Consider the following 25,146-nt stretch of genomic DNA (forward strand, 5'->3'; position numbering starts at 1 on the left):
CATAATTTTATATCTAATACACATATTTTACTATTAAAGTTGTATAGCAATATATATATCGGAATACTATACAAGTTTTATAACAAAGTATGTATATGAAACATAATTTATATAGTAAAATATGCAGTTTGTATTATATTGTAACACAGGCTATATATTAACTATTCATAAAATAAATAATTTTACTTTGCCTCAGATACTTTATAGAAATCTTAATAGCAAAGTTTAATTATTTATGACTATAACTTATGGCATAACTGATAATAGCAGTATCACTTAAACTTTCATTAATTATTTTTGCTTTTATGCCCTGCCTGATGAATTTTATTTTTCTAGAAATATCTTTATATTGTGTTATGTTACCTTTATTTTTTCCTAAGTGCTTCCTTATTTTTCTGGACATCTTACAATTAATTATTATTTACTTAAAGTGTAATATTCATGTTTCCGCACTTGTTGCAATATTTTATTTTTTTAATTAATTGATATTACAGAAGAGTTAAAGCAACTTTTTACAAACAGAAACCCATTCTGGCATTTACCTATATAAATATGTGTAAAGCTTTTTAGAGAAATTTAAATTTTCAAATTTAAAATTGTTTATGCTTTTATATTTTCAATAATTTTTTATTAGTAATTTTTTTATATTATAAGTTTTGTTAAATAATTTTACTTTTTTCTTTCAAGTTTTTAACTTGAAAACAATATTAAGAATTCAAGCAATTGTAATATATATTTATTATAGTTGACAAAAATTGCTTGAAACACCTTATGCTATAGATTGCGCATTTTTTATAATCTCTTAAATCATTATATTTTATAGATGCAAAAAGATTGTTGTGTATATGGCTTCAAAACTAATCATCAAAGAACCGAAAGTAATGAAAGCTGTGCAAAAATATTAGTTTATTAATTTCCTAAATAAAAAGATCAAAGAAGTATTTAAATTCAAAATGTTCAAAATTCTATTCCAAGATCTATTATTTACATGAAAAAATTATTTGCCAATTGACTTTGCCAGAATGTTTTGAAAGACTGTCCATGGTAATTAACAACTAACGATACCATAATCTATATGGCTATGAGTACTTATAATTCAAATACCTTATCCGTTACCACATCTGCAAACGACACAGAAATCTTTAATGCTGTTCAAAATATTACAATTCACAAGCACATTGCTGATATATAGTGATTTTAAAGATGTTAAAATAATTAACAATCTAAGAAAATTTTCATTTCCGCTGTTAGATATATGGTTGAAATTTGCTGTCAAGTTGGAAAAACAATAAGTATTCCAGATCATATATTTTTAATGGTATTTCTCTAATTCTTGTTTAAAAAATTTCAAATTACAGTGGTTTATCTAGAAATCATATAAGTATTGTAGGTTCCTGATCTATGTTTTAGAAATTTATAGATTTTTAAATGTCATGGACACAGATCATAACTAAAACATTCAGCTACAAATATCATTAATGTCTGCAAAGCTAATTGGAAACAAAATATATGATCCAGCTGTATTTATTCGTAGTTTTGAATATTTTTCCATGTCTTGTATTTTATACAAACTAAGACACGATTTCCAATTACCATCAGTTTGTACTTGACACGTTTTATATCAAAAGTTTTCAAAATCAATGATGCCAGTTCTTTTTCAAAATTAAGGGCTCAATATATAGTAACACATTGAAACATTGTGTAATTGTTCACAATGAAATATTTATGTAATAAAATTATGTTGTACCAACAAGAAAATTTTTTGAAAACCTCAAGATCCTTTATTAGTGCGCAAATTGTGTTGGAAAGTATAGTAGTTTGTTTTAAAAGTGGTCCTAAATTTTTAAATAAAATGATTCCAATTTAAAAATTAAACTCAAATTTTCTGTTTGCACAAATTAACTGTTTTTTAAATAATTATTTTGCACAAATTACACTGAAATCTGATATAAAACCCGCATCAATAGTGTAGAAGTAGATTTATTTAGGAAAGAAATGTGCATTTGCTGTTGTTAAATTAAATACAAATATATTCTTTGTTTTTAGTATAAAATTTTTGTATAAAACTATTTATTAGTTACTTATATAAGTACTTCTTCATAAATTACGTAAGGAGGCATCCATTAAGTTAGGTAAGTAGAATATAGTTTGGCTCAAAATGAGGTTTTGAGTTTAAAAAAAATGCGGACCAGATATTGTACTGTTTTTATGAAAAATGTAAGAGTGCTACTACATTTACTGATTTATACCTGCCCCAACCCAAATCCTCAGTCGATGTAGCAGCATCGCCTTGCATGTTATACCTAAATCAGTCGATGTAGCAGCGCTCCCTTACATGTTCTCATTATATCAATATAATGTCTGGTCTGCGTTTTTTGAAAGCTAAAAAACCTCTTTTTGAGCCATACTATCTTCTGCTTACCTTAAAGTACGTACCAGGGATTATCTTTTTCCAGATATTTCCGGAATTTCGGATATTTGATTCAACTTTTAGTTTTAGCAGATATCTAAAGCGTTTTCCATATATACACGTTTAGATGGATATTTTAAAATATGATCTGAATGATCTGTGGCGTACTCCTTGTACGCACCTGTGTACTTTCAACGACCCCCCTCCCTTCTAATTACGTATACATTATTTATCAAATCATCCCCTCTTTCTCTTACACATAAATTTTTTAAAACATCAAAAACAAAAAAAAATTATTTTATGATATATCTACGCTACTTAATAGGGCCCTATTATGTAACAAAAAATTAAAAATACGATCCACCCTAGAGTAGATCGTATTTTTAATTTTTTTAAATTTTGCATGGTTACTAGAGAGAATAGTTGCTACATCATTTCAAATGTTACTGCCTGAAAAATAATAGCCTATTTGAGTTTAGTTTAAAGGGGGAAACTTTTGCTTATACTATATGGGTATGAGACCTACTCATATTCGCCTACATATCACCTTAAAGTAAGTAAAAACACCATATAAAGAATAAAAGCTACATTCGTATACTGAAAAAGAATGTGAAAATGTAAAATCCTTATATAAAGTCCTTTTTACTGTCTAATTTTAGGTATTTACGTTTCGAGATTAAAAGCCAGCAAAAGCAGTAAACTTTGATTATGTAAGTACTTGCTGTTTTTAACCCCTCCTTGCACGCATTTGTACGTTTTTGAGTAACCCTCCTCCTCCTCGATACCTACTTTTTATAATAGAGTTGCTAAAATCTTTTTATTGGAAAAAATAATGGGCCCCCAGTTACGACCTACGCTTGCGCGAATAGATAGATCACCGTGTATTTGACCGGGAATAAACCGGGAACCTACTGTAAATTGATACTCTAAGTCGGTCATTATGAGCAATTTGATTGTTGTATCTACGGGGTTCTTATCTTCAAGAAATGCAAGATCAGCTCCACCAAATTATTAAGTTTGTTTTTCAGTAAACTGATTTGAAACAAAATTGAATAAGTTTTACCATAACCAGTTATACATTTTCAGTAAAATTAAAAGAGTTAAAACATCTGACGAAATCATAACTATTACGATAAAAACTTGTAACACAATGCATTTGAACAATGCAATAAGATAAATAAAAAGTCAGAGAGGTTGCTACCATAAAATTTGAAATATCCGTAAACATAACATTAAAAAAAAATGTAAAAATATAATAAATCAGTTCATGTAGAGTTCAACGCTTTACTCTTTTATCGGAAAACGAACGAAAGCAATCTTAATTAGTAATTTTACGATCTTAATCTTAGTTAATAATTTTACGGTCATAATTTGCAATTAGTAAGTTAACGGGTAAGCATTTTTTGAAAAAAAAAAACTGGTCAAAACTGGTAAGCATGCTGGGATGTTTTGTTTAACAACTTCTAGTAAAAGTATGTCAAAAAACTAATTTAAGATATTATTATATTTGTAAACGCAAAAAACATTTTTTATTTTTATTTTTAGTTTTAGTTAAAAATTCAAAATTTTTAGAAAAAATTTTGAATTTTTAATTCAAAATTTTTTCTTTCAGAACTACAATGATGTTTAAAATAAGATTTAAAAAGATCACTGCAATAAATACTGAAGCATGTCATTTAGTAGACATTTGTCAAACAGGCATTCGTTAACCCGCTTTCACTGAACACATATTGTTTCAGTATTTACAAAAATCACCGCTGAAAGGAACGAAGTTAGACTTGCTGGTTCTGCCTTTACATGCTCAGAGTGTTAAGAGAGCAGTGAAGTTTGTTTGTATTTCTTTAAAAAAAAATTAGGTTTGTACTTGAAACTTGATAAACCTAGAACTAAATAGTCCAAAGTAAATAATAAATTTAGTAAGTAAATAGCAAATAATAACTAAATAATAACTTATAATTAACATTAATAAATTTATAAATCTTAAAAAAAAAAAAATAACAGCAACAAAAACAATTCGTATAAGTAATTATCAACTTCATTTTAAATAAAAGGCAGTCACAAATAAAAAATTGTATCGTAGACTTTTAATAATTAGTTGCTTATCAATTAGTTATTCAGTAATTTTGCGGATTTACAATCTTACCGTTGCTAGTTTAATGGTGATCTGTATTTTTGTTTAAAAAAAAAAACTTATAAATTTAATTATTTGGCGATGGTTCTATATTAAATATCATTTTTTTAATTGAATTTGAAAAGTTTAAACATTTTATGCGGCAAAGACATATAATAACGTTGTGATTTCATATATAACTAGATAGTAGTTTGTGATAATGCTCTTTTTGCGCACTGTCTCGCCATAGTTTGAGCATGTTTGACTCTTTCTCTACGAATCAGTTTTGTGCCTTCCCAAAATCCTTCTTGTCTTGGGTTTCCATGCTTACCATCAGGAAAAGTAATAATACCAGGACCATCAGGTCTTCCGTTTTTAAATGCTCCTTCGTATTTAAGCTGATCGGACCTTACATAAACTCCAAAACCATTGAAAACACCTTGAGAAAACTCACCTATATCATTAAAAAAAATTAAGTAAGCTCTGCAATGTTAATCAAGAATGCTTATATCAAAACTAGTTTTATTACAAAGATTTGTACGTAAAAATAGTTATAAATAATTTTTGTTTCAAGTTTCAATGAACAATAAAGAACATCGAAAAAATGATTGCAAATAACTTTTAAGAACACAAGTTTATAACATTTCATATATATACAACAAATAATATCATACAGTACTGAATAAAGTTTGATTTTTTACGTTTGTAAGTAAACAAAACTAAAATGGAAACCTTTGTAAACAGCACCATCAGCAAAGTTTAATACTCCGCAGCCACTAAATAGACCATGAGTAAAACGCCCTTCATATGTCGTCCCATCACTAAACTTTAGAATACCAGCACCATGTTTTTTGCCTTCTTCAGACCATTCGCCTTCATAGGTATCACCTTCAGGATAAGTGTAAGTTTCACGATTTCTGCTACCTTCACTCTAACTTATAAAAAAAAAAAATTTCTAACAAATATATTATATTTGTTAGAAACACGCGTATATATGTTATGATTTATTACACACACATTCATATTATGTATGTGTGTGTGTTTATATATATATATATATATATATATATATATATATATATATATATATATATATATATATATATATATATATATATATATATATATATATATATATATAATATATTTTTAACAAATAGAAATTAATCCATAAAAAGAAGTTTTATTTTAAAATATTATACAAATAATACAAATAAAATCTATTGAAGATGTCAACATTTAACATATATATATATATATATATATATATATATATATATATATATATATATATATATATATATATATATATATATATATATATATATATATATATATAGTTTTAAAATACATTGCAAAAATGCAATCACAAGCGTTCAAATTAAACCGAACTCATGTCATGACCTTAAAATTATCAATGTGTCTTTATTGGTTTTGTCTATAGAGCACTACGTTTATGCATAATAAATAACATTGATAATGAGTTGTTGTTTCTTATTGATGTATTTATAGAAAACGGCTATGAGAGAAAAAGTCTGGAAAAACTAGTTAAGTCTACGAAAGAAAGAGCTAACAACAAAAAAGATCTCACGACAAATAAACATTTCTAAATGTCTCCAAAAAGATTTGTGTCTTTACCCTGGATCCCTGGACTCAGTCCTAAGTTAAGAAGAGTTTTTAAAAAAGCAGGATACGCACCAGTGTTTAAGTCTCCAAAAAATCTCCTACTTAGTTCTAAAAATACTACCAGTTAATTCCTATCCCGGTGTTTACAAATTAGAGTGCTCTTGTGGCAAATGTTATGTAGGTGAAGCTGAACTGAAGATATCGTCTCGGATATGCCAACATCAAACAAGTGCACAACAAGGTAAAGGGGAAAGTTCAGCAGTAGCTAAACATTCCAAAATTTGCCAAGGAAATTTCCACTAGAATGGTAACAATACCTTAAAAATAAAAATAAACAGTTTTAATAGGAAAGTTAGGGAAGCGTTGGAAATACAACACAACGAAAGTACCTTTCGCGACATTGGTCTTAAACGGGATGATGGCGATTATGTGACGACGTCATTTTGGAAACCTATGTTCAAATTCTTACGTCACAAAAAACTCTCTGAAAAAACTCTCAAAAAGAAGCTCTTACAAAGAACATTGTTTCGTAAATTTAGAAGATTTTGTATAATATTATTTTTTTATAACGTTTTTTAATATACTTGATAACGAGGGTATCTATACTCCCTCGAAATATTGTAAAAATAAATTTTTAACAAATAGAAGTTAATCCATAAAAAGAATTTTGTTTTTGTTTTTTTGTTTAAATATTTATACAAATAAAATCTATTAAAGATGTTAACATTTAATATATATATATATATATATATATATATATATATATATATATATATATATATATATATATATATATATATATATATATATATATATATATATATATATATATATATATATATATATATATTAAGGTGGTTCTAAAAACAACTTTTTCTGAAAATGACTGCTGGCACCCCCTAGATATGTTGTATATAATTAAAAAAATTCTAGATTTAAGAAATTTTTGAATAAAAAATATTTTAAGGGGTTGCTACCGACCCTCGAACATTATATAGTAGGGTGGAGTGAATTTTAGATTTTTTTACAATTCGTTTAGCCTGGGTGTGCAAAAGTTGTCTATTCATTTCAGAAATACTCTGGAAAAATATCAATGCTCTAGGAAATTATCTTGAGGTTCCTCAAGACCTTTAAAATTTTAATGAGTCCCTAATATTATGTAAAAAAAAGTTTTTCAAAAGTATGTCATGTTGGGTCTCAAAAGAAGCAAAATTTTATAAAAATTTCAAAAATAACATTTATTTAAAAAAAATAATTGTTATTTTATAGTTTATTGCAGAAAAAATGACCTTTTAAACTAAAAATGAAAAAAGTTTATTTTTTTTAATTATAATTTCAAAAAAATCTTAAATAATAATTTTTTTATAAAATAATTGTTATTTTTGAAATTTTTATAAAATTTTGATTCTTTTGAGACCCAACATGACATACTTTTGAAAAACTTTTTTTACATAATATTAGGGACCCATTAAAATTTTAAAGGTCTTGAGGAACCTCAAGATAATTTCCTAGAGCATTGATGTTTTTCCAGAGTATTACTGAAATGAATAGACAACTTTTGCACACCCAGGCTAAACGAATTGTAAAAAAAACTAAAATTCACTCCACCCTATTATATAGGTCCCTAATATTATTAAAAAAAAAGTTTTTTCAAAATTATGTCATGTTGGGTCTCAAACGAAGCAAAATCATATAAAAATTTCAAAAATAATATTCATTTTATAAAAAAACATAGATAAAAAAAATTCTAATCAAAAAACCTTGTTAAATTTCCTATTTTTCATTTTTAGTTAGAAAACGTAATTTTTTGTTTACTAAAATCTAAAATAAAAATTTAATTATAGATTATAGGTAAAATAAGTTCCTTTAAACTAATTTATCTTAACTAGGAAGTTGCTGGGAGGGAGTTAATTTTTTGTTTGTTTCAGTCCTTGTGTGGGGTTTGAAATCAATGATTTTTTTATTAAGAAGTGTTTAACTTTAGAATTAGTTTCTACAATTTACGTAAACTGATAATTTTTTTAAACTAGGGCAACTTGTCAAAATATTGATTCATAAAATTAAAATAGAATAAAATAGAAAATACTAAACAAAAAAAAGTTTTGTTTAGAAAATAACATCGGAAAATTATGAAAACAAGTAACTCTAAATTTGTTTCAAGCATAGCGGAATTGCTGTTTGCTTAACAATCATCAAAAATTTTTTCTTCTTTAAACTTTGAATTTATTCTAAACTTTTTCGTTATATTTATAGTGAAAGTTACTAATTTAGATTCAAATAAATAGTTACTTAAAAAATCTGAATATGAAAGAATATATATAGGGTAGATTAAGGTAATATTAATACCTTGCACCTAGGTAATATGAGCATACTTTAAGATTTCTAAAATGTAAGCAGTTAAGTTAAAGTTGCTTTGGATTTTTTGAATCGACTTTATGTGGTGAAAACAGGAATCAATGTATTTAGGGTAAATATATGCAGTAATTAGCGGCTCTTATCTAATTAAAAAACTATTCCAATTTTTGCGTTTATAAATTATTATCATCACGCATGAATAAATCTGTGGCGCGAAATTTTGATGCTAAAATAATGAAATTTAATTTTTCATAAAGAAAAATATGTTAGCTAAAAATCCGTTTTATTTTTATTTGAAAAACAACCACAGAAACATTTAATTTTGACTTTATATAAAGATAACATTTTTAAGTAATATGATCAAGCTTAAATTACCCAGTGTTTTTCATTGAACAGTACCTAAATTAAAGTCCTAATGTAGTGGTTTTAATTTGTAAAAAAAACATAGTAAAAATTTTTTTAATAATTTAACAATACTAAATATCTTTCTGTTATTTAAAATCAAAAATTTTGTAATTTTATTGTTTAAAGGTTTGAGTCAATAAAATTGAAAAAATAACAAAATAATTATATTTCACAAGGTAGTTTTATTGGTCAGGTTAATATCTTTTTACTTACTTAATTTCAATTTTTTTGATCTAATTTAAACTTTTGCTAGTTTTTAGAAACCTCTGTGTTTTTAAGAAAAAATTCGGATGCCCATGTTACGCCTATCCCTATGTTACGCAAAAAACTTCGTTTTTTATATTTATAGCATTGGCTCCTGAATTAAACTTGAAGTTGGCAATGAAAAAATTACTAAACTATAAAATGTATAAAAAAATATTTAAAAAAACTTTTACTATTCTCTTCTTTGCATTATTAACCGTGTCTAATATTATTAACCGTGTCTAATATTATTAACCGTGTCTAATATTATTAACCGTGTCTAATATTATTAACCGTGTCTAATATTATTAACCGTGTCTAATATTATTAACCGTGTCTAATATTATTTTCATTTCAATTTTGTTTAACAAATTAAATTTTAACAAAAAATAACAGCAGATATAACCAGCAGATTCCAAATATACCTGATATACCAAATATACATTTTGACTTAAAATTATAGACAATAAACTTTCTATTCTGATGAGTTATCAAATCTAGAACATTTTTCTTCATTTAAAAACCACATTTTTTACACGAATGCTAAGCTGTGCATCACTATTATTTAAATGCAAAAGTAGTTAATTTGTAAAAGAAAAACAATCACATATAACAAAAATCATGAAATGTTGAATTTTTATTGTTGGTTTTTAAATAATTATATTTCTAATCTATAATATATTTTCGAAATTGACATAAATAGGAAATTGCGCAGTGGAGTGTACATACATCGATTGACTATATTTTTTAAAATAGGCAGAATATATATTCAAAAAAATATAAACATTATTTAAATTTAATAAATATGAATATCATTCAAACTTAATAAATATTATTTATTACGCAAAATATATATTTAAAACCATAAAATTTAACATAATACGCAATAGCGCAACCCAGTTCATGAAACCAGCAAAAAATTGCACATTTCGTGAAATAAGCAAATTCGCGATCTGTGCATAACATATAAAAAATATCTTACCATTATTGCATGGTTAATCGTTTGTTTTAGTCAAATAGTAATTTCGTATGATTTCAGGCCATTAATTTCATATGACTTTAGGTCATAAACAGAAACCTGTAATACTACTAATAATAACAATAAAGAAATATAATAATAAAAATCATAAATAATAAATAAATAAGAAAAGCATAAATAAGAAAAGTAACTTCAAATGAAGTAAGGAAAGCTGAACCTAAAAATGAAATTATTGCAATTAATAATTCAAATGTTTTTAGTTACAATTGGAGTATTGCAAATTACAATTCATTATTTTTCAATTATTTATAATTATCTTAGACCTCATAAAACACAAACGAGATCAATACAATTTTTTAAAAAGTTTAAAAGAACGCCGATTTGTTCAGAAATTTCAAGTTCTTAATGTTTTTGTCTTCAAAGGCACGAATTTTCGAATGCTCTTCAAAAATAGAATTTATATTTAAAAAATAATTGAAGTAACGATCAAAAGTATTGAAAAAAATCTTTAAGAACAAGTTAAAAAAAAAAAAAAATCAGTGTTTTAAGAAACAGTTATTATAAGATCAAGAAAAGGAATACACACAAATAGTAAATAGGATCATAAAAATAAACATCTGATTGACTCGGCAAAATAAAAATAAACAAAATAAAGGTATAGTCAAGACAGTAAAGGGTAATATCAAGACATTTGGGCTCAAAATCAAGACTTAAAACTTCAAGAACAAGACTAAGACCAAGTCATCAAAGTCAACCCAAGGCTCCTACCAAGACTTTAAAAAATTTCACAAGTTCAAAATAAAGATTATTAGAAGTTCAGCAAATAAGACTCATGCTCAAACATGTAGGTATACTATTAGGCTTTTAGCTGATGTATCATTTTACCATTTATATATATTACTCTATAATAAAACGTAACTACACATTTATAATTATGTTGTTACAAAATGAGCAGTGCATAATGTTGCAGCCTACAATAGATAACTTTAGTAATAACAGAAAGCTCTCAGGTTTCTTGTATTAAATCTTGTATAAGAAAAATGCACTAATAAAAAATTGAGCAAGATTATGACATTATGATGATTAAGATAATGATGTTAAACTAAAAATAGCGCACATACACGAATACATACACGCACATACACGAATACATACACGCACATACACGAATACATACACGCACATACACGAATACATACATACACGCACATACACGAATACATACATACACGCACATACACGAACACATACATACACGCACAGCAGACACCCAGGTTTTTTTTTTTTTGTAACTGCATTAGTCACTTACTATAGTTACAAAAAAAAAAAAATTTAAAGCAAAGTTTAAACATATTTTATTTAAGTACTTTATTTGAGAAGTAAAACAGACAACAATAAACTACTTGATTTCATAACTTATAAAACACGTTAGTCTTAGTAGTGACGATTTATTCATAACTACTAATCCATTGCGTTGATTTTTTTTTTTTAAAGAACAAGAAAGTACAAGATGGTAAAGGTCCGAGATCAAGACCAATTCTCCAGGCTTTCAAGACTAAGACTGAGACAGTTAAATATGAATCTCGAGACCAAGACTCAAGTCTCGAGGCCTACATCTCTGGTAAAAACAATACGAAATATTGAAAAGTACGTAAACAATGCGAAGGGAAGACGCAACTTCCAAGAAGAGAAAATGACGGAGATATGAATAAAAAGAGATATGCTCTTGAAATTAAAAAATATATTTAAAAAAATGCTCGAAATGAGTCGATGGTCAAAAAGAATCTCTGGGAACAAATTGGAGTGACTGTAAAAAATTTGTGATAAAAAAACTCACTCATCTTAAAATATTAGGTTAATTGTAGAACGAGCGCACCGAATTGTGTAAAAAAGAAACAACACCAATAACCAAATAAGATAAAGATTCTAAATCCACTTAAAAATCTGAAAGAGTGTAGAAAATATATAAATCAGGATTTCGCTAAAATCGAGAAGTTAAAAATTTTCGCAATTGAGTTAAATACGCCACAATTAAATTTAATAAACATTTTAGTAAAATCAATTCTAACGGGTAAACAATCGATAGATTTCAAAACACGTTAAGAAAAACTTTCTGTAAGAATCAGGCAAGCCTCTATAGTGACCCTCTTCAAAATCACTAATTTTTTAATATGTTGTTGATATTCACACTAGAAGCTCAATTCCAAAATTTTTACTGAAAATATTCATTGGTTCTGTGGATATTAGATGTCAAAGTTTGTATAAATTTTTAGAAATATTGACTAAATGGTGCCGTAAGCATTTTTAAACTTAAAAAAGTACAAACTAAATACTTTAAATTAGGAATTGCACTTGATTATTGTTTATTGGCTAGTTTAGACTTAAAAATTATAAATTAGATAAAACAAAGACTTTGGCCTGTCTAAATATCATGCATCAAAAGTACGCAAAAATTTGCTTTTAGTCTTTTTGAATCTTCGTTTTCATCTAAAGCCGCGAGAATCCCATAATTTTTTTCTTTAATTATAACTCTTCAACTAGTTAATTACCTTAAAATATAAAAAAAACTATGGGCAAATAAAGGCTTAGTTGCAAAATCCAACTCAAAAATAAAAGTTTAGTCATTTGGCGCATTTTTCGTGACTACATAATGGCTAAAGCCTTGGGTTTACAAGAAATAGTATAAGAGAAACGTGAACATTGTTCTTTTAATGATCAGATAGAAAAATGATAGTTGGGGGTGTGCGCATATTTGATAGTTATTCAAAAAAACATACATGTTGTTTTACAGTTAATTTCTTAACTTATTTTTTAAGCTCGTTTGTTCATTAGTTTGTTAGCTTCTTCAAAATCATTTGTTGCTAAGAAGTAATCGCCAGCTTGATTAATTGGAGTCGGGGGACTTATTTTGCATAAGATGTTGTCATCAGAATATACAATGCTATTTTTCTGGTTAGGCCATCGATAACAATTTAAAGATACACTTTTCATGCAGTCAACTACAGTACCGTCTTCAGTTATCTGAAAACATTAAAACAACTTTAAAAAAATTTAAAAATAACATAATGAAACATAATACTTCTATAATAAATAATGATTTAAATTTTAATATTGTTATCAATGAGAGTAGCTTTTAACTTTTTAGTTTTTTCATTTACCTCTGCAATAACTCCTGGATACCATTGATTTTTGTGAACAATTGCCACCCAACCATCTTTCTTCCATATAAAAGAAAGTTCAGTTGCAAGTTTATGCACTTCTTCTTGATATTTCTTGGCTTCTTCATCTTCACATTCATTGTTATCATTTTCTTCAATAGTCGGTGCAGTCAATTTTCCAATTCTTAATAGATTATTCCATCTAGAAAACAAAGATCTTATTTGTTGACTTGAAACGAACTTATCCGCGGTAAAATATTTTCTTATCAGTGTATTAACTTCTTCTGGTGACATCTTCTTTTCTGTATTTTCTCCATTTATGAAGTATTCATAAAGTATCTTTTTCTGCTTTATGGTAAAACGAAACGTCTTTCTTGTTGGTAATGCCCAACCTAAATTTTGAACTTTTGAGAGTATATATTGTTTATTGGGGTAGGTGTAATCTTAGCCGATGCGGTTATACAATTTGAATGACCTTGCGAAGTTGCTTTCATCTTTCAGTTTAAATCTTTTTTACTTTAGAGAATTTTTCAGATCTTTTGTGCTGCCCTATCAACGTATGTCCCTCTAACTCGATAATTATTTCAAAATACTCCATACAACCTGTCTCCTGGCAAAAATGTAGTGTATTTAAACCATAATTTCTTTTCTTATTTTTTCCTAAAGCTTTTCGCTGAAAGTTTCCTTCAGTATTTTAAATAGAACAATTAATTCAATTGATGGTTCAACTGAAAGGTTGTTGTATAGCACTTTAACTCCTTTTCCAATTTCATAGTATCGCCACTATGTCATTGCCAGCATCTACATAACTTCTCAATATTGTTTAAGCGGATTCACTTTCCCTATCGCATTGGTCTTTTCCACAGCAAGACTCATTAAAGTCGTACCGTAGAAGTTTAAAACTCTTACTTTTGCGGGGCTTGTGCATAGATTCGACTGAATAATTAGCATGATAACAGTTAGCATTATATGATTTTGCAAAAATATTTACTATTTCTTGTTCACCTAGGCGAAACTGATTTAGAACTAATTCAGCAATAGAGATAACAGAGGAAACACCTTGTTTTTTGAGAATGTATAGTCCTTCGGGCCCTCTCGAAATTTCACGGGCAATATTTTTTGTGAATATTCTTTCAACCAAAATGCTGATTTGTCATCTAGTTGTTTATATGCATCATTGTTTGCCTTTTTTTTTTGCTGTGCATCTCTTAGTAAGTGCTTCATATACTCTGTGATAATGCTTTTTTTTTTTTTGCTGTGCATCTCTTAGTAAGTGCTTCATATACTCTGTGATGCTGCTTTTTTTTTTTTTTTGCTGTGCATCTCTTAGTAAGTGCTTCATATACTCTGTGATGCTGCTTTTTTTTTTTTTGCTGTGCATCTCTTAGTAAGTGCTTCATATACTCTGTGATGCTGCTTATTAAAACTTTAATGCCATACAATACATCATCACCAACATTATTTTCATTTCCTATCTAGATGACTTCATCTAAAACTTCAAGTAATTCAGTGCGTTCATAGCATACAGAATCATTCAAAATGCTACATGATTGCAATTCAATGTTTTCAGTATCAGAAAGGGCAAATCTAGTTGAGTGTGTTGCAATTTCATTTTCCAAATCGCTGCAATGAAACTTATATTTAGTTTTTAAATACCTTTTTGATCTTTCGAGTTTCTCAACAGATGATTTTTTATTGAACATAGTTTCGAATTGTTCAAGTGTTGCAAATGCGTTCATCCCAGCAGCAGCCATGTCATTTAAAGCGAGACATTTTATATGAGAAAGTTTAACTGCATTTAGTATTCGCAATAAACTTGATTCGGACAGAGGTTCGTATCCAATTTCTTTGCAGCTTTCGGAATCTAAAGCAATGATATGACTGTTTTTTGCTGTTAAAATGGCAAGGGCTACAGTTTCAACATCACCACTGTCATACTTTATTTTGGAAATACCATAAGAAACGTCTTGTCATAATCCACTTAAGAAGAGAAAATCTTAAAAATGTTTACATTTTGGAATTGAAAATCTACTTCTTGTAAATAATTTTTTTTGGGGTTGTACAAACCCATTTTGCAAGGATTTCCATTTTATGGCAAGTCCTATTTTATATTTCGTGCATTTAAATGTGTCGCATAAAAATTGCTTTGTGTATTTATTATGATCAATAAATGCCAAAATTACCAGTTGCGTCACTGTTGTTATACATTTCCACGAGTTTTTCAATTTCATCTGGAATTTCTGTTTCGGTATTTTCATTACCTTCAAACACTTTCAAAAACTCTTCCGATTGACCAGGTGCAATGCATTCTGCAAATTTATTTCTCAAGGTCTCTTCCGTACGTTTATATTTCCTTCGCATTTGTTGCTTTGTGGATTCATTGATAAGCTCAAGTTTTCTTTTAAACTGGAATTTAATTGGACTGGTCCCAAGACAATCTGTAATACTTTCTCTAATTTCATTTGAAGCATTGAGTTCTTCTTGATTTTGTAATAACTCATCTTGTATAAAATCAATATCATATGCTGCTGATGTAGATTCAAGTTCAGTTTCTAATTTTGTTTCTTTTTTCTTTGTCTCGGAATAGTGTTCCTTTCGATGACGATCACATATAATTGAACCAATTGAAAAGTATGAATTATAACAGGAAGATATTTGAAGTGTCATAGATATTGGTGTGGGTCGCCCTAATGTTGCTTTCTTCCCTGTATGTAGTTTGTGATCAGGGTGCATACATTTATTTTCCTTGTTTCTATCCTATTCCTAATGTGAAGCGATGATATGCACATATTTTCCCTACATTGTTAAAATTTCTGTTTAATCAATTTTCAATCAGAGATTTTTCGCTCCAATCACAAGCTAACTCGTAACTCTTTAATACCTTAAAACCAATTTTATTATTTTGTTACTATCTTTTTAATTATTCAAAATCTAATTATTAAAACCTAAATTAAGCATTTACAAGATACAGTTATAAATCCATTTAAGTAAAAGTTTTTAGTAAAATTGAAAAATTACCTTTAGGTTTGTAAGATATGGTTGTATATTTATGAATTGGCTTGTTTCAAACATTTCGTCTACATTTAAAGTAGATCGCATTTAAGGTACACAATTATTCCATTCAAAGCAACAACATGTTTCGTAAGAAATATTTTTTCCTGACATTTAAAAAAATGTTTTTGAAAAAAGTCAAAAATGTAAACTAACTATGCACGCACAAATCATCGGTTGGGTTTACAAAGTGATTTATCAAATAGTAATCATACTCAGGAAAAATATTCAGAGTAAAAATTATACTCAAAAAACATGATTTGAGCTCTTCTGTTTCTTACATAAAACATTTATTATTCAAAATAGAAATCATCAATATTAAGTATACGTTATTTTTTAGATACTATTGTAATAACCAATAGGTACTTTTTAAAAATCAGATAGGTTAAAAGTCAGAAGCCATTTTTGAAAATCAAATTTTACCGTAAATCCAGGGCTTTAGCCATTATGAGGTCACAAAAAAAGCGCTAAATGACTAAACTCATTTTTGAGTTGGATTTTGCGACTAAGCCTTTACTTGCCCATATGTTTTTTTAGATTTTAAAGTACTTAACAAGTTGAAGATTTATAATTAGAAAAAATAATTATGGAATAATCACAACTTTGGATGAAAACGAAGGACAAAAAAAAAATCATTTTTCGCGTATTTTGACGCATGATATTTAGACAAGGAAAAATATTTTATTTACCTGTTTTGTTAATTTTTGGTCTAAAATAGCCAATAAACATTAATCAAGTGAAATTACCATTTGATAGCATATATTTTGTTCTATTTTCAAGTTTAAAAATGCATTTGACTACATTTGGTCAATATTTCTATAAATTTACTCAAACTATGAAATCCAATATCTAGAGAACCAATGAATATTTAAAAAAAAATTTTGGAACTATATATATATTATAAAAAATATATAAAAATATTTAAAATATAATAATATATATAAGAATATTTAAATAAAAATTTTGAAACTTCCAGAGAATAGCAACTTCCAGAGCTTCCAGTATGAATAGCAACATATTAAAAAATTAGCAATATTGAAGAGGGTCACTCTAAAAAAGTTGTAATTTTGCCTGATTCTTACAGAAAGTCTCTCTTAAGTTTTTCAAATCGGCAAACAATGTTTTATTTAATAACTTTTACGACCCGGAATTCTTTTTTGATAGAAATAACTTTAACTCACAATTTTTTGAATTAGGAACTTTTAAAAATTAAATTTAACATATAAGTATAAGAAGAATAACAAAATACAACAACGAGCACAAACTATTAATCTATATCAGGGACATAACCACAAACAATTGTTTATGGTTATGTAATTGTTTATCGCTAAGTTTGTACAAACTTAAATCAATGCAAAAGACAATATATTGATAATTCATTTTACGTATTAAAAGCAGGTATAATCACGACAGATATTTTTGACTACTTTCCGATATATTTTTCTTTATTTCAAGAAACGAAAAATGTTAATCCTAGCAGCCTGTATTGTTGGGCTAACCACATTTACATTTCACAACAGCATTGGATTTGCAATTGGGTCAACCGTATTTTGTAAGTTGGTACAACCGCATCGAATCGATCACAACTTGTTTTAACTGGCCCAATACAACAGATATGGTTTGTGTTAAATGAGTATACATGAGTTAAAAATTATAATACATGAGTTAAAAATTATTGTTACTAGGGTTAGCATTTGGTTGAAATTAAACAAGTTATCAATAAATACAGAAAAAAACTAAATACATTTTTTTCATTATGGAAAAAAAAAAAAAAATGAACTGTGCGTAGAAATCAAAAGTTAGAAAAAATATCTGAATAGTTTAGGGCAAACAAACTATCTTAACTCAAGTTAAAACGATGTTTTTCCTATTTCATCTTTCCATTAACAAAAATATTCAATCTTTATAAAAATAATCCTTCTATATATAAAAAGTTCAATCTTCTTTTCCAAAATTTATAAATTGAAAATAGAGAAATAAGTTACTATGTTACTAAATTTTTGAGTTTTTTTATTGACGCAAGTCTAAATTATAATAAATATATTGCCTATTTAGATAGAAAAACATCTAAAAGTATCGGGATAATATAATAGTTATGTCGTTCATAGAAAAATCACAACTTAAACAAATCTACTATAGCTTTGTTCAAAGCTTTTTAAATTATGATAATTAAGAATGGGGTAACACTTATAAAAACAAACTAGAACCTCTCTATCGTAAACAGAAGTATTCTAAACGAGATATTAGTTTTGAAAAAAAAATTCAAAACCTTATTTTGAACAAATGTCTTAACTTAATATTGTTTGAACTAAATGTATATAATGTTAAATCATGTATAATAGCAAAATGGGAAAAAGTCTTTCAATTTTCTATAGTCTTTATAAACAAAAGCCAGAGAATAAATATCTATTGCGCACAAATAGTAACCTGCTACATGAGCCTTCACGCAAAAGTAAATAATTTCAAGTGTTTCTTAATAGGTCACAACACGGTAGCTGATGAAAAAATAAATTTTTATTTTATATAAATATTTATTTTAACGCCGATTAAACATATATATATTTGCAATATTTCTTATATGAGGGAAAAATATTGTGAAACAAAAAAAGTATAAAAGGTTTCAAGGTATATATAAAGTAATTAACATTTTTAAAATGTCAGAGCAGATGTTCAATACAATAAGCATTAATGTAACCTTGACAACCTTTGAGTTATAAGCTAGTTAAATGTGGTTAAGTAGACTGTATTTCCAGGTAATCACATTTATTCAACCAATTTGCATTTGTGAAGAATACTCAGCCTATTACACACAATTAGAAAAATGCCGGAAGGTCGCAATTCTAGCTGATCACGTGTATAATATACATTATAGCTATATTATATACATTATAGCTATATTATAGCACAAGCAATATAAATTAGTGAAGAATATTCAGCTCGTCACATATACGCAGCCCAACCAATGTACATTTGTGAAAGGTTTTCAATACTTGTGGATTCCTATAAAACAAATAAAACTTAAACTGATTAAAATTATCTCAAACAATTTTCAATATACCCATATAAAATTAGCAATATTGAATAAAGCTACAAATTAACCTATATTAAAAAACTTGTCTTAGGCCTTTGCAGTGGCCCCAGGTAAGTGCTGAATATATATTTATTTTCACACACATACGCACACAAAACTAAAATAATTAATAATAATGTCAACCTTTATTAGATGATGCACTTGACCTTCAATAGAGAGAGGTAAATGAATCATGTTGCTCGTTATGTAACCAGATAATCGCTGTTCAATCTTTTTTAATATTTTCAACGCCTAAATATTGAAAGTAAGAGAAAAAATTCAAATAAGAATAATATCATTTTTGCAATTATACCTTATTAGGTTTAAAGCTCCTTAAGTAATTCGAAAAATAAAAACACGAATATCTGATAATTCTTTTCGTTAAGAATATTGAATTATAAATGAATATGTTATGAAATGCTTACCATTTCATTATTCACTTCTACTTCTTTATTACGTGTTTCTTTTTTCCACTCCAATAAAGGATCGTACAAAAATGTATTTAAAACACTAAAAAATAATATTTATAATTAAAACAAAAATATTATTAACGATTCAAATAAATTGAAAAAACCGAATGATTACTGATTTAACGAAAACAAATTTCAAAAGAAATTTCTAAAGAAAGACTGTTTAAAAAGTTTAAGAAAAACAAAAATATAAATAAAAAAATAACCTGAGAAGCGAATCCTTTTGCGCACGCATCACTTTCATGGTTACTTCACAAGATTTACGAAACACACCCTCGTGACCCAGTGGCCCCTGATTTAATGAACTTAATTTGTATATGTTTTGTAAACAAATAGCTAACAAATAAAATTAGAGGCATAAAATACTAACCATAGCTTTTACCATGTTATGAGTCAATCTAAAAGGAACTCTTTCTGGACAATCAAACGATTCACCCTAATAAAAAAGATAAAATCAATTCACTTAAAAAAATTGCAACATTTTAATGTAATTAAAATTTATCTAAATATAAAAAGCAGTAATAAATGTAAAAAATAAAATTTATTTAAATATAATTAAGTCATAACTATAAACTAATGCATATTTAAAACTATTATAATTATAAGGCTTTTATTGGATGGATAAAAAACTTTTTTTACATAATATTTTGAACACGACAAAAATAATAAAATTACATTTTAACTTGATTTTTTCATCGTTTTTATTTTAGTAAACACGATACAAATTTTTATTTTATTATTTAATAACCAATTATTTTTTTATTTTAATAAGTATTTAATAAGCATACTTAAAATATTTTCCTTGAATTTAAATATAATGATAAAAACCTTGTTGAACAAACAGTTAAAATCAACATGAACACAGTCTCCAGATATGCTATCAAACAAAATATTTTCGCCATGACGATCACCCAATCCTAGTGTGTAACCAACCATAGACATAACAGCTGATGTTCGAGAATAAGCAAGTCGAGCAGCGTACCTATCCCAGTAAAACACTCAAAAAATTATTTATAAACAATTTATAACTAAAAAAGAACTTCCAATAAAAAATAGACATACTAACACTAAATGAGTTAATATCCTTTAAGAAAGTCATCTTAAATTAACTAAGCAACCAAATGTTACATGAGTTAACCTATCAAAACTACTCACCATTTTGTAGGGTTTGTGAAGTTAGAAATAAACCATTCATGAAAAACAGGTGGGTAACGTGGCAGTATTTGATTAGTGAATATATCAATTTTTGTTTTCAAACATGTTGACTTTGTTAATGGCTCATATAATTGCTTTAATTCATGAACTTTTACTGTTAATCCTAATATAAAAAATTTATTTCTAAAGCAAAAAGGTACACAATATTAAACAAATACAAACTAATGCTAAATACGAAAAAATTTTTTTTTTTTGATAAAATACTCATTTTATATTAAACAACTTATAAAAATGGTTTTTAAAGGGTTTTAAAGTTTGAACCTTTATCTTTATAAATGTTATTAAGTATAAACCGAAGACCGCTTGTATTGGGCACCCACTCTAATAAACCACACTCTTCATTCAGTGGTATAACAGCGTATGTGCGAATGTGCAACTGGCGTCTCCGACATAAGGGATCACGCAGTAACATCTAAATCAATATGAAATGAAAGTACAAAAACATAGAAAATAAAAACAACTCTCTAACAAAGCCGAATCAAACATAAATAACCTTGTTGACAAGAGAATTAAACTCCATCAGTCTTCCATCTTTCCTTAAATCGTCCTTTGGTTTACACATAAGAGTGTAAAAATTACCATCGCTCGCTTTCACTTTGATTTTTTTAGGTTTTTGCAAAGATGATAAAACATCAATATGATCATCAAAACCAACTATCATAGGTAAAGAATCATGAAATGGATTATACTGATGTTTAGGATCTGGTGATGAAGGAAGTTTGACTGTTAAAGTTGACTGTAATGGGACTACAATAGAGCTAAATGACCTAAAAATAATACATTTATCATATGTGTGTGTATATATATATATTTTATATATGTGTGTATATACAGGGGCGGATCCAGGGTGTCGCCACTGATGCGTGTGCATCAGTGTTTTTGCTAAATTTAAGTGTATCTCTTTTTCAATTTTTTTTCTTAATAAAAAGTTTAAGTAGAAATTAGAATCTGATATTCACAAAAAATGAAAAAAATTTTTTAAACTCGAAAAAAATTAACCTAATGTGATTGGTTAAAAAAAATTTTTTTAGGCTTTAACCAATCTTATTTGTACTTTTTTACATTTTTTTTCCGATCACTTTGTAGCAAGTGATGCAATTGTACTCTAAATCATTAATGATTGGTTAAAAAACAGTTTAAACCAATCACTATTTAATAAAATAACAATTGCGACAGCTGCTACAAACCTTCCGCAAAAAAATTTAAAAAATGTTTCAAAAAAGATAGAGAGTGTTTTTTATAACCAATCAATTTTGTATAAAGTTTAGAACAATTGCATCAGTTGCTCATTTCATCATCAAACTTTAATTTTAAAACAAAAATTTCATTTTTGTTTTAAAATTAAAGTTTTAAAACAAAAATGAATTTTTTAGTCCCAAATGCAATTAAGGCTAGATATCTGCCAAATATTCGCAAATATAAAAATCAGTTGACTGAAGAATTGAAAGTTTTAAATAACAAGTGTCCAGTTCAGCCACATAGTCAGTCTTCAGAAAATACTGAAATAGATGGTTTTATTCCAAAGCAAGAAGATAGTAAAGATTATGTTGCTTTAAGGTAAAACCCTATTATAAAAGTTAATGGTACTTCATATTTCCAGCTAGAAAATAATATAAGCTGAGCTTGTTTTAGTATACTTTTTTTTAATTTAAGGTCATCAGAAGATAGAAATTGTCTGTATTGTTCAGCTTTTCTTTTAAGTAATTCATCTCTAATCTTATTCGTCTTAATGTATCGAGGCTTCTAACTTCGATTGAATTGTTTGAAAAAGCTTCCTAATATTTGAAGTACTACCTTTTTGTTTAACAGGTTGAAAACAATAATTTTTCTAATCTTTCCAGTGTGCTAGTAGCCTGTGTTTCTTTTGAATGTTCAGATCAATTCAAATTAATTAATAGTGTTTAATTAATCAATCAGCTTCTGAAATTATCAAAATGGATCAACTGCCAAGCTAACAAGTTTTCTTCATTTTTATGTCTACTGGCTTTGTCATCAGTTTTAAATATTCCGATTAGATCAATTTATCCTGATTTTGGCTTTGAAGAATTCGAAAAACTTTTTAATACAATTATTTTACCATTTCGTTCAATTCAAAATCAAAATCAAAACATTTTAAATATTTCATGGTGTACTGATATCATGTCAGTATTGCAAAATATTAGTCACTTATCATCGAACCATTTTGAACCTTTAAAAAGTCTAAACTAATTTCTTGTGATAATAAGAATTTGGCTATAAAAAACAATACTACTTATCCTTTACACTTTATTAGTCCTAAAACCGAAACAAATAAAAAACAAGTTGACTCTGCAAAACATGTCAAAATTCAATCTAAAATTAACTTTAAAAACAGAAATGCTTTTATAGAGTCGCCTTTTGAACTTTCTGCAGATTCAAAAATATTTGAGTCATTAGATTCCAACTCAGTTAATATTTCTTTATATAAAGACTCAATTTCTTTATATAATGTTTCAACATATCTTGCTCGTGGTAAACATTTAACCGCTGGCAAAGACGATGCAATTTTGTTAGATATGGTAAACAAAGTATTTCATCCTAATTCTATATATTTTTTTCTAATATCTTTTAATACAAAAAGATCATTTGAACTTGAATGGCTCAGCCAATTTTCTTGGTTAGCTTATTCTAGCAAGGAAGATGGAGCTTACTGTCTTCCTTGTACTTCGCTAGGTGCTAGTATTTCAAATAAGTCTGGAATATTAAATTTAGTTTTCAAGCCTCATCAAGAGTGGGATAATGCTGTTTGTGATTATAGAAAACATGAGGAAAGTTGTGTTTTACATGAAAAGTCTATGCTTTCATTTAATCCATTGCTTTGGCGTTGCAACTCCAAAAGTAATGTTGTTGAAGTTGATTTAAATAATTCTTGTTTGAAATTTCTTTTTGATAACCGAAAGAAATTAGTTCCAATAATTAAAACATTATTTCTTGGTAGAAATGATCTAGCATTTCGTGGACATTGTGATGATAGCAAATACTATCCTGATATTAGGGAACCTTCTACACAAATGGTTGGAGTTGGTAACTTCATAGAGCTTTTAAATTTTTGTGTTGATGCTAGTGATCAAATATTAGTTAATCATTTTTCTTAAAGTCCAAAAAATACAACCTATATATCAAAAACTACCCAAAAACAACTTATTGATTCTTGTGGGAAAGCAATTGAGGAAGATATGAAGCAATTGAGGGATATGAAGCAATTGAGGAGATATGAAGCAATTGAGGAGATATGAAGCAAGGAGAAGATATGAAGCAATTAAGGAAGATATGAAGCAATTGAGGAAGATATGAAGCAATTGAGGAAGCAAATAAAGAGATAAAAAAATGTCAAGCATTCAATTTTTTTTTCAATTCTTTATGATGAAGCAGTTGACTGTTCAAATACTGAACAAATGTCACTTGTTTTAAGATATGTTAATTCAAATAATGAGATTTGCGAGGATTTCTTAAGATTGCATTTGGTCTTAATCTATCTCTAAATGTACTCTAAATGCACTTCAAGAGTTTGGACTTGATATTCAAAATTGTAGAGGCCAAGGGTAATATGGTGCAGGTTGTATGGCAGGTGAATATAAAGGAGTTGCTTCTTGAATAAAAGCTCTTAATCATAAAGCTATTTTGTTCATTGTGCAAGTCACAGACTTAATTTAGTTGTAGCATGCCAAGTTCAAAAAGTAAAAAATCTTCTTGGCCAAGTAAAAGAAATTTCTTATCTTTTTAACTTATCTCCTAAACGTAGTAACTGTCTCAAAAAATATTCAAGTCCAAATCAGGAAAAAATAATAGATACTTGTCGAACAAGATGGGTTCAAAAGCTGAGAGGTGTTGATGATGGGTTCAAAAGGTGTTTTTTTAAATAGTTTTATACCTATTATTCATGCTATAGAAGAAATGAAGAAATGCTATAGAAGAAATGGGATTAAATGAATCAAAAGAATATAACAGTGAAACTGCTTCCAAATCCTCTTCTTTTTTAAGATTATTTAATCTAAAAAATCTGTTATTAGAAATTAAAAACAAAATTGATATATAT

At 27.2% G+C, this 25,146-nt stretch overlaps 2 protein-coding genes across 3 annotated transcripts in view; both read right to left on the reverse strand.

Annotated features, from left to right (window-relative positions):
• Positions 1-4,523: 4,523 nt before the first annotated feature.
• LOC100200591 (MORN repeat-containing protein 4) lies at positions 4,524-10,279 on the reverse strand. The gene is made up of 3 exons (XM_065790810.1): positions 10,132-10,279; positions 5,253-5,451; positions 4,524-4,974 (listed from the first exon to the last, which is right to left on the reverse strand). Exons 1-3 carry the CDS (start codon positions 10,132-10,134, stop codon positions 4,721-4,723), a joined length of 456 nt encoding a protein of 151 aa, XP_065646882.1. The 5' UTR covers positions 10,135-10,279; the 3' UTR covers positions 4,524-4,720.
• Positions 10,280-18,848: 8,569 nt separating this feature from the next.
• Positions 18,849-25,146, reverse strand: part of LOC100199469 (serine/threonine-protein kinase atr) — a 99,624-nt gene continuing 93,326 nt past the window's right edge. For both annotated transcript variants that reach the window (XM_065790812.1, XM_065790811.1), the window contains exons 33-41: positions 21,586-21,859; positions 21,354-21,504; positions 21,033-21,195; positions 20,706-20,859; positions 20,248-20,313; positions 20,084-20,169; positions 19,833-19,917; positions 19,552-19,659; positions 18,849-19,337 (exon numbers count right to left, since the gene is read on the reverse strand). In XM_065790812.1, the coding sequence (XP_065646884.1) occupies positions 19,278-19,337; positions 19,552-19,659; positions 19,833-19,917; positions 20,084-20,169; positions 20,248-20,313; positions 20,706-20,859; positions 21,033-21,195; positions 21,354-21,504; positions 21,586-21,859 (1,147 nt within the window). In that variant the 3' untranslated portion in view covers positions 18,849-19,277. The remainder of the gene's footprint in view (positions 19,338-19,551; positions 19,660-19,832; positions 19,918-20,083; positions 20,170-20,247; positions 20,314-20,705; positions 20,860-21,032; positions 21,196-21,353; positions 21,505-21,585; positions 21,860-25,146) is intronic.

Source organism: Hydra vulgaris, chromosome 02 (genome assembly GCF_038396675.1).
Source record: "Hydra vulgaris chromosome 02, alternate assembly HydraT2T_AEP".
Classification (NCBI taxonomy): Eukaryota; Metazoa; Cnidaria; class Hydrozoa; order Anthoathecata; family Hydridae; genus Hydra; species Hydra vulgaris.

Coding starts and splice junctions, on each gene's coding strand:
- LOC100200591 (XM_065790810.1), bottom strand. Junction 4,975..5,252: donor TGATGGTGCTGTTTACAAAG/GTTTCCATTTTA, acceptor TTAATGATATAG/GTGAGTTTTCTCAAGGTGTT.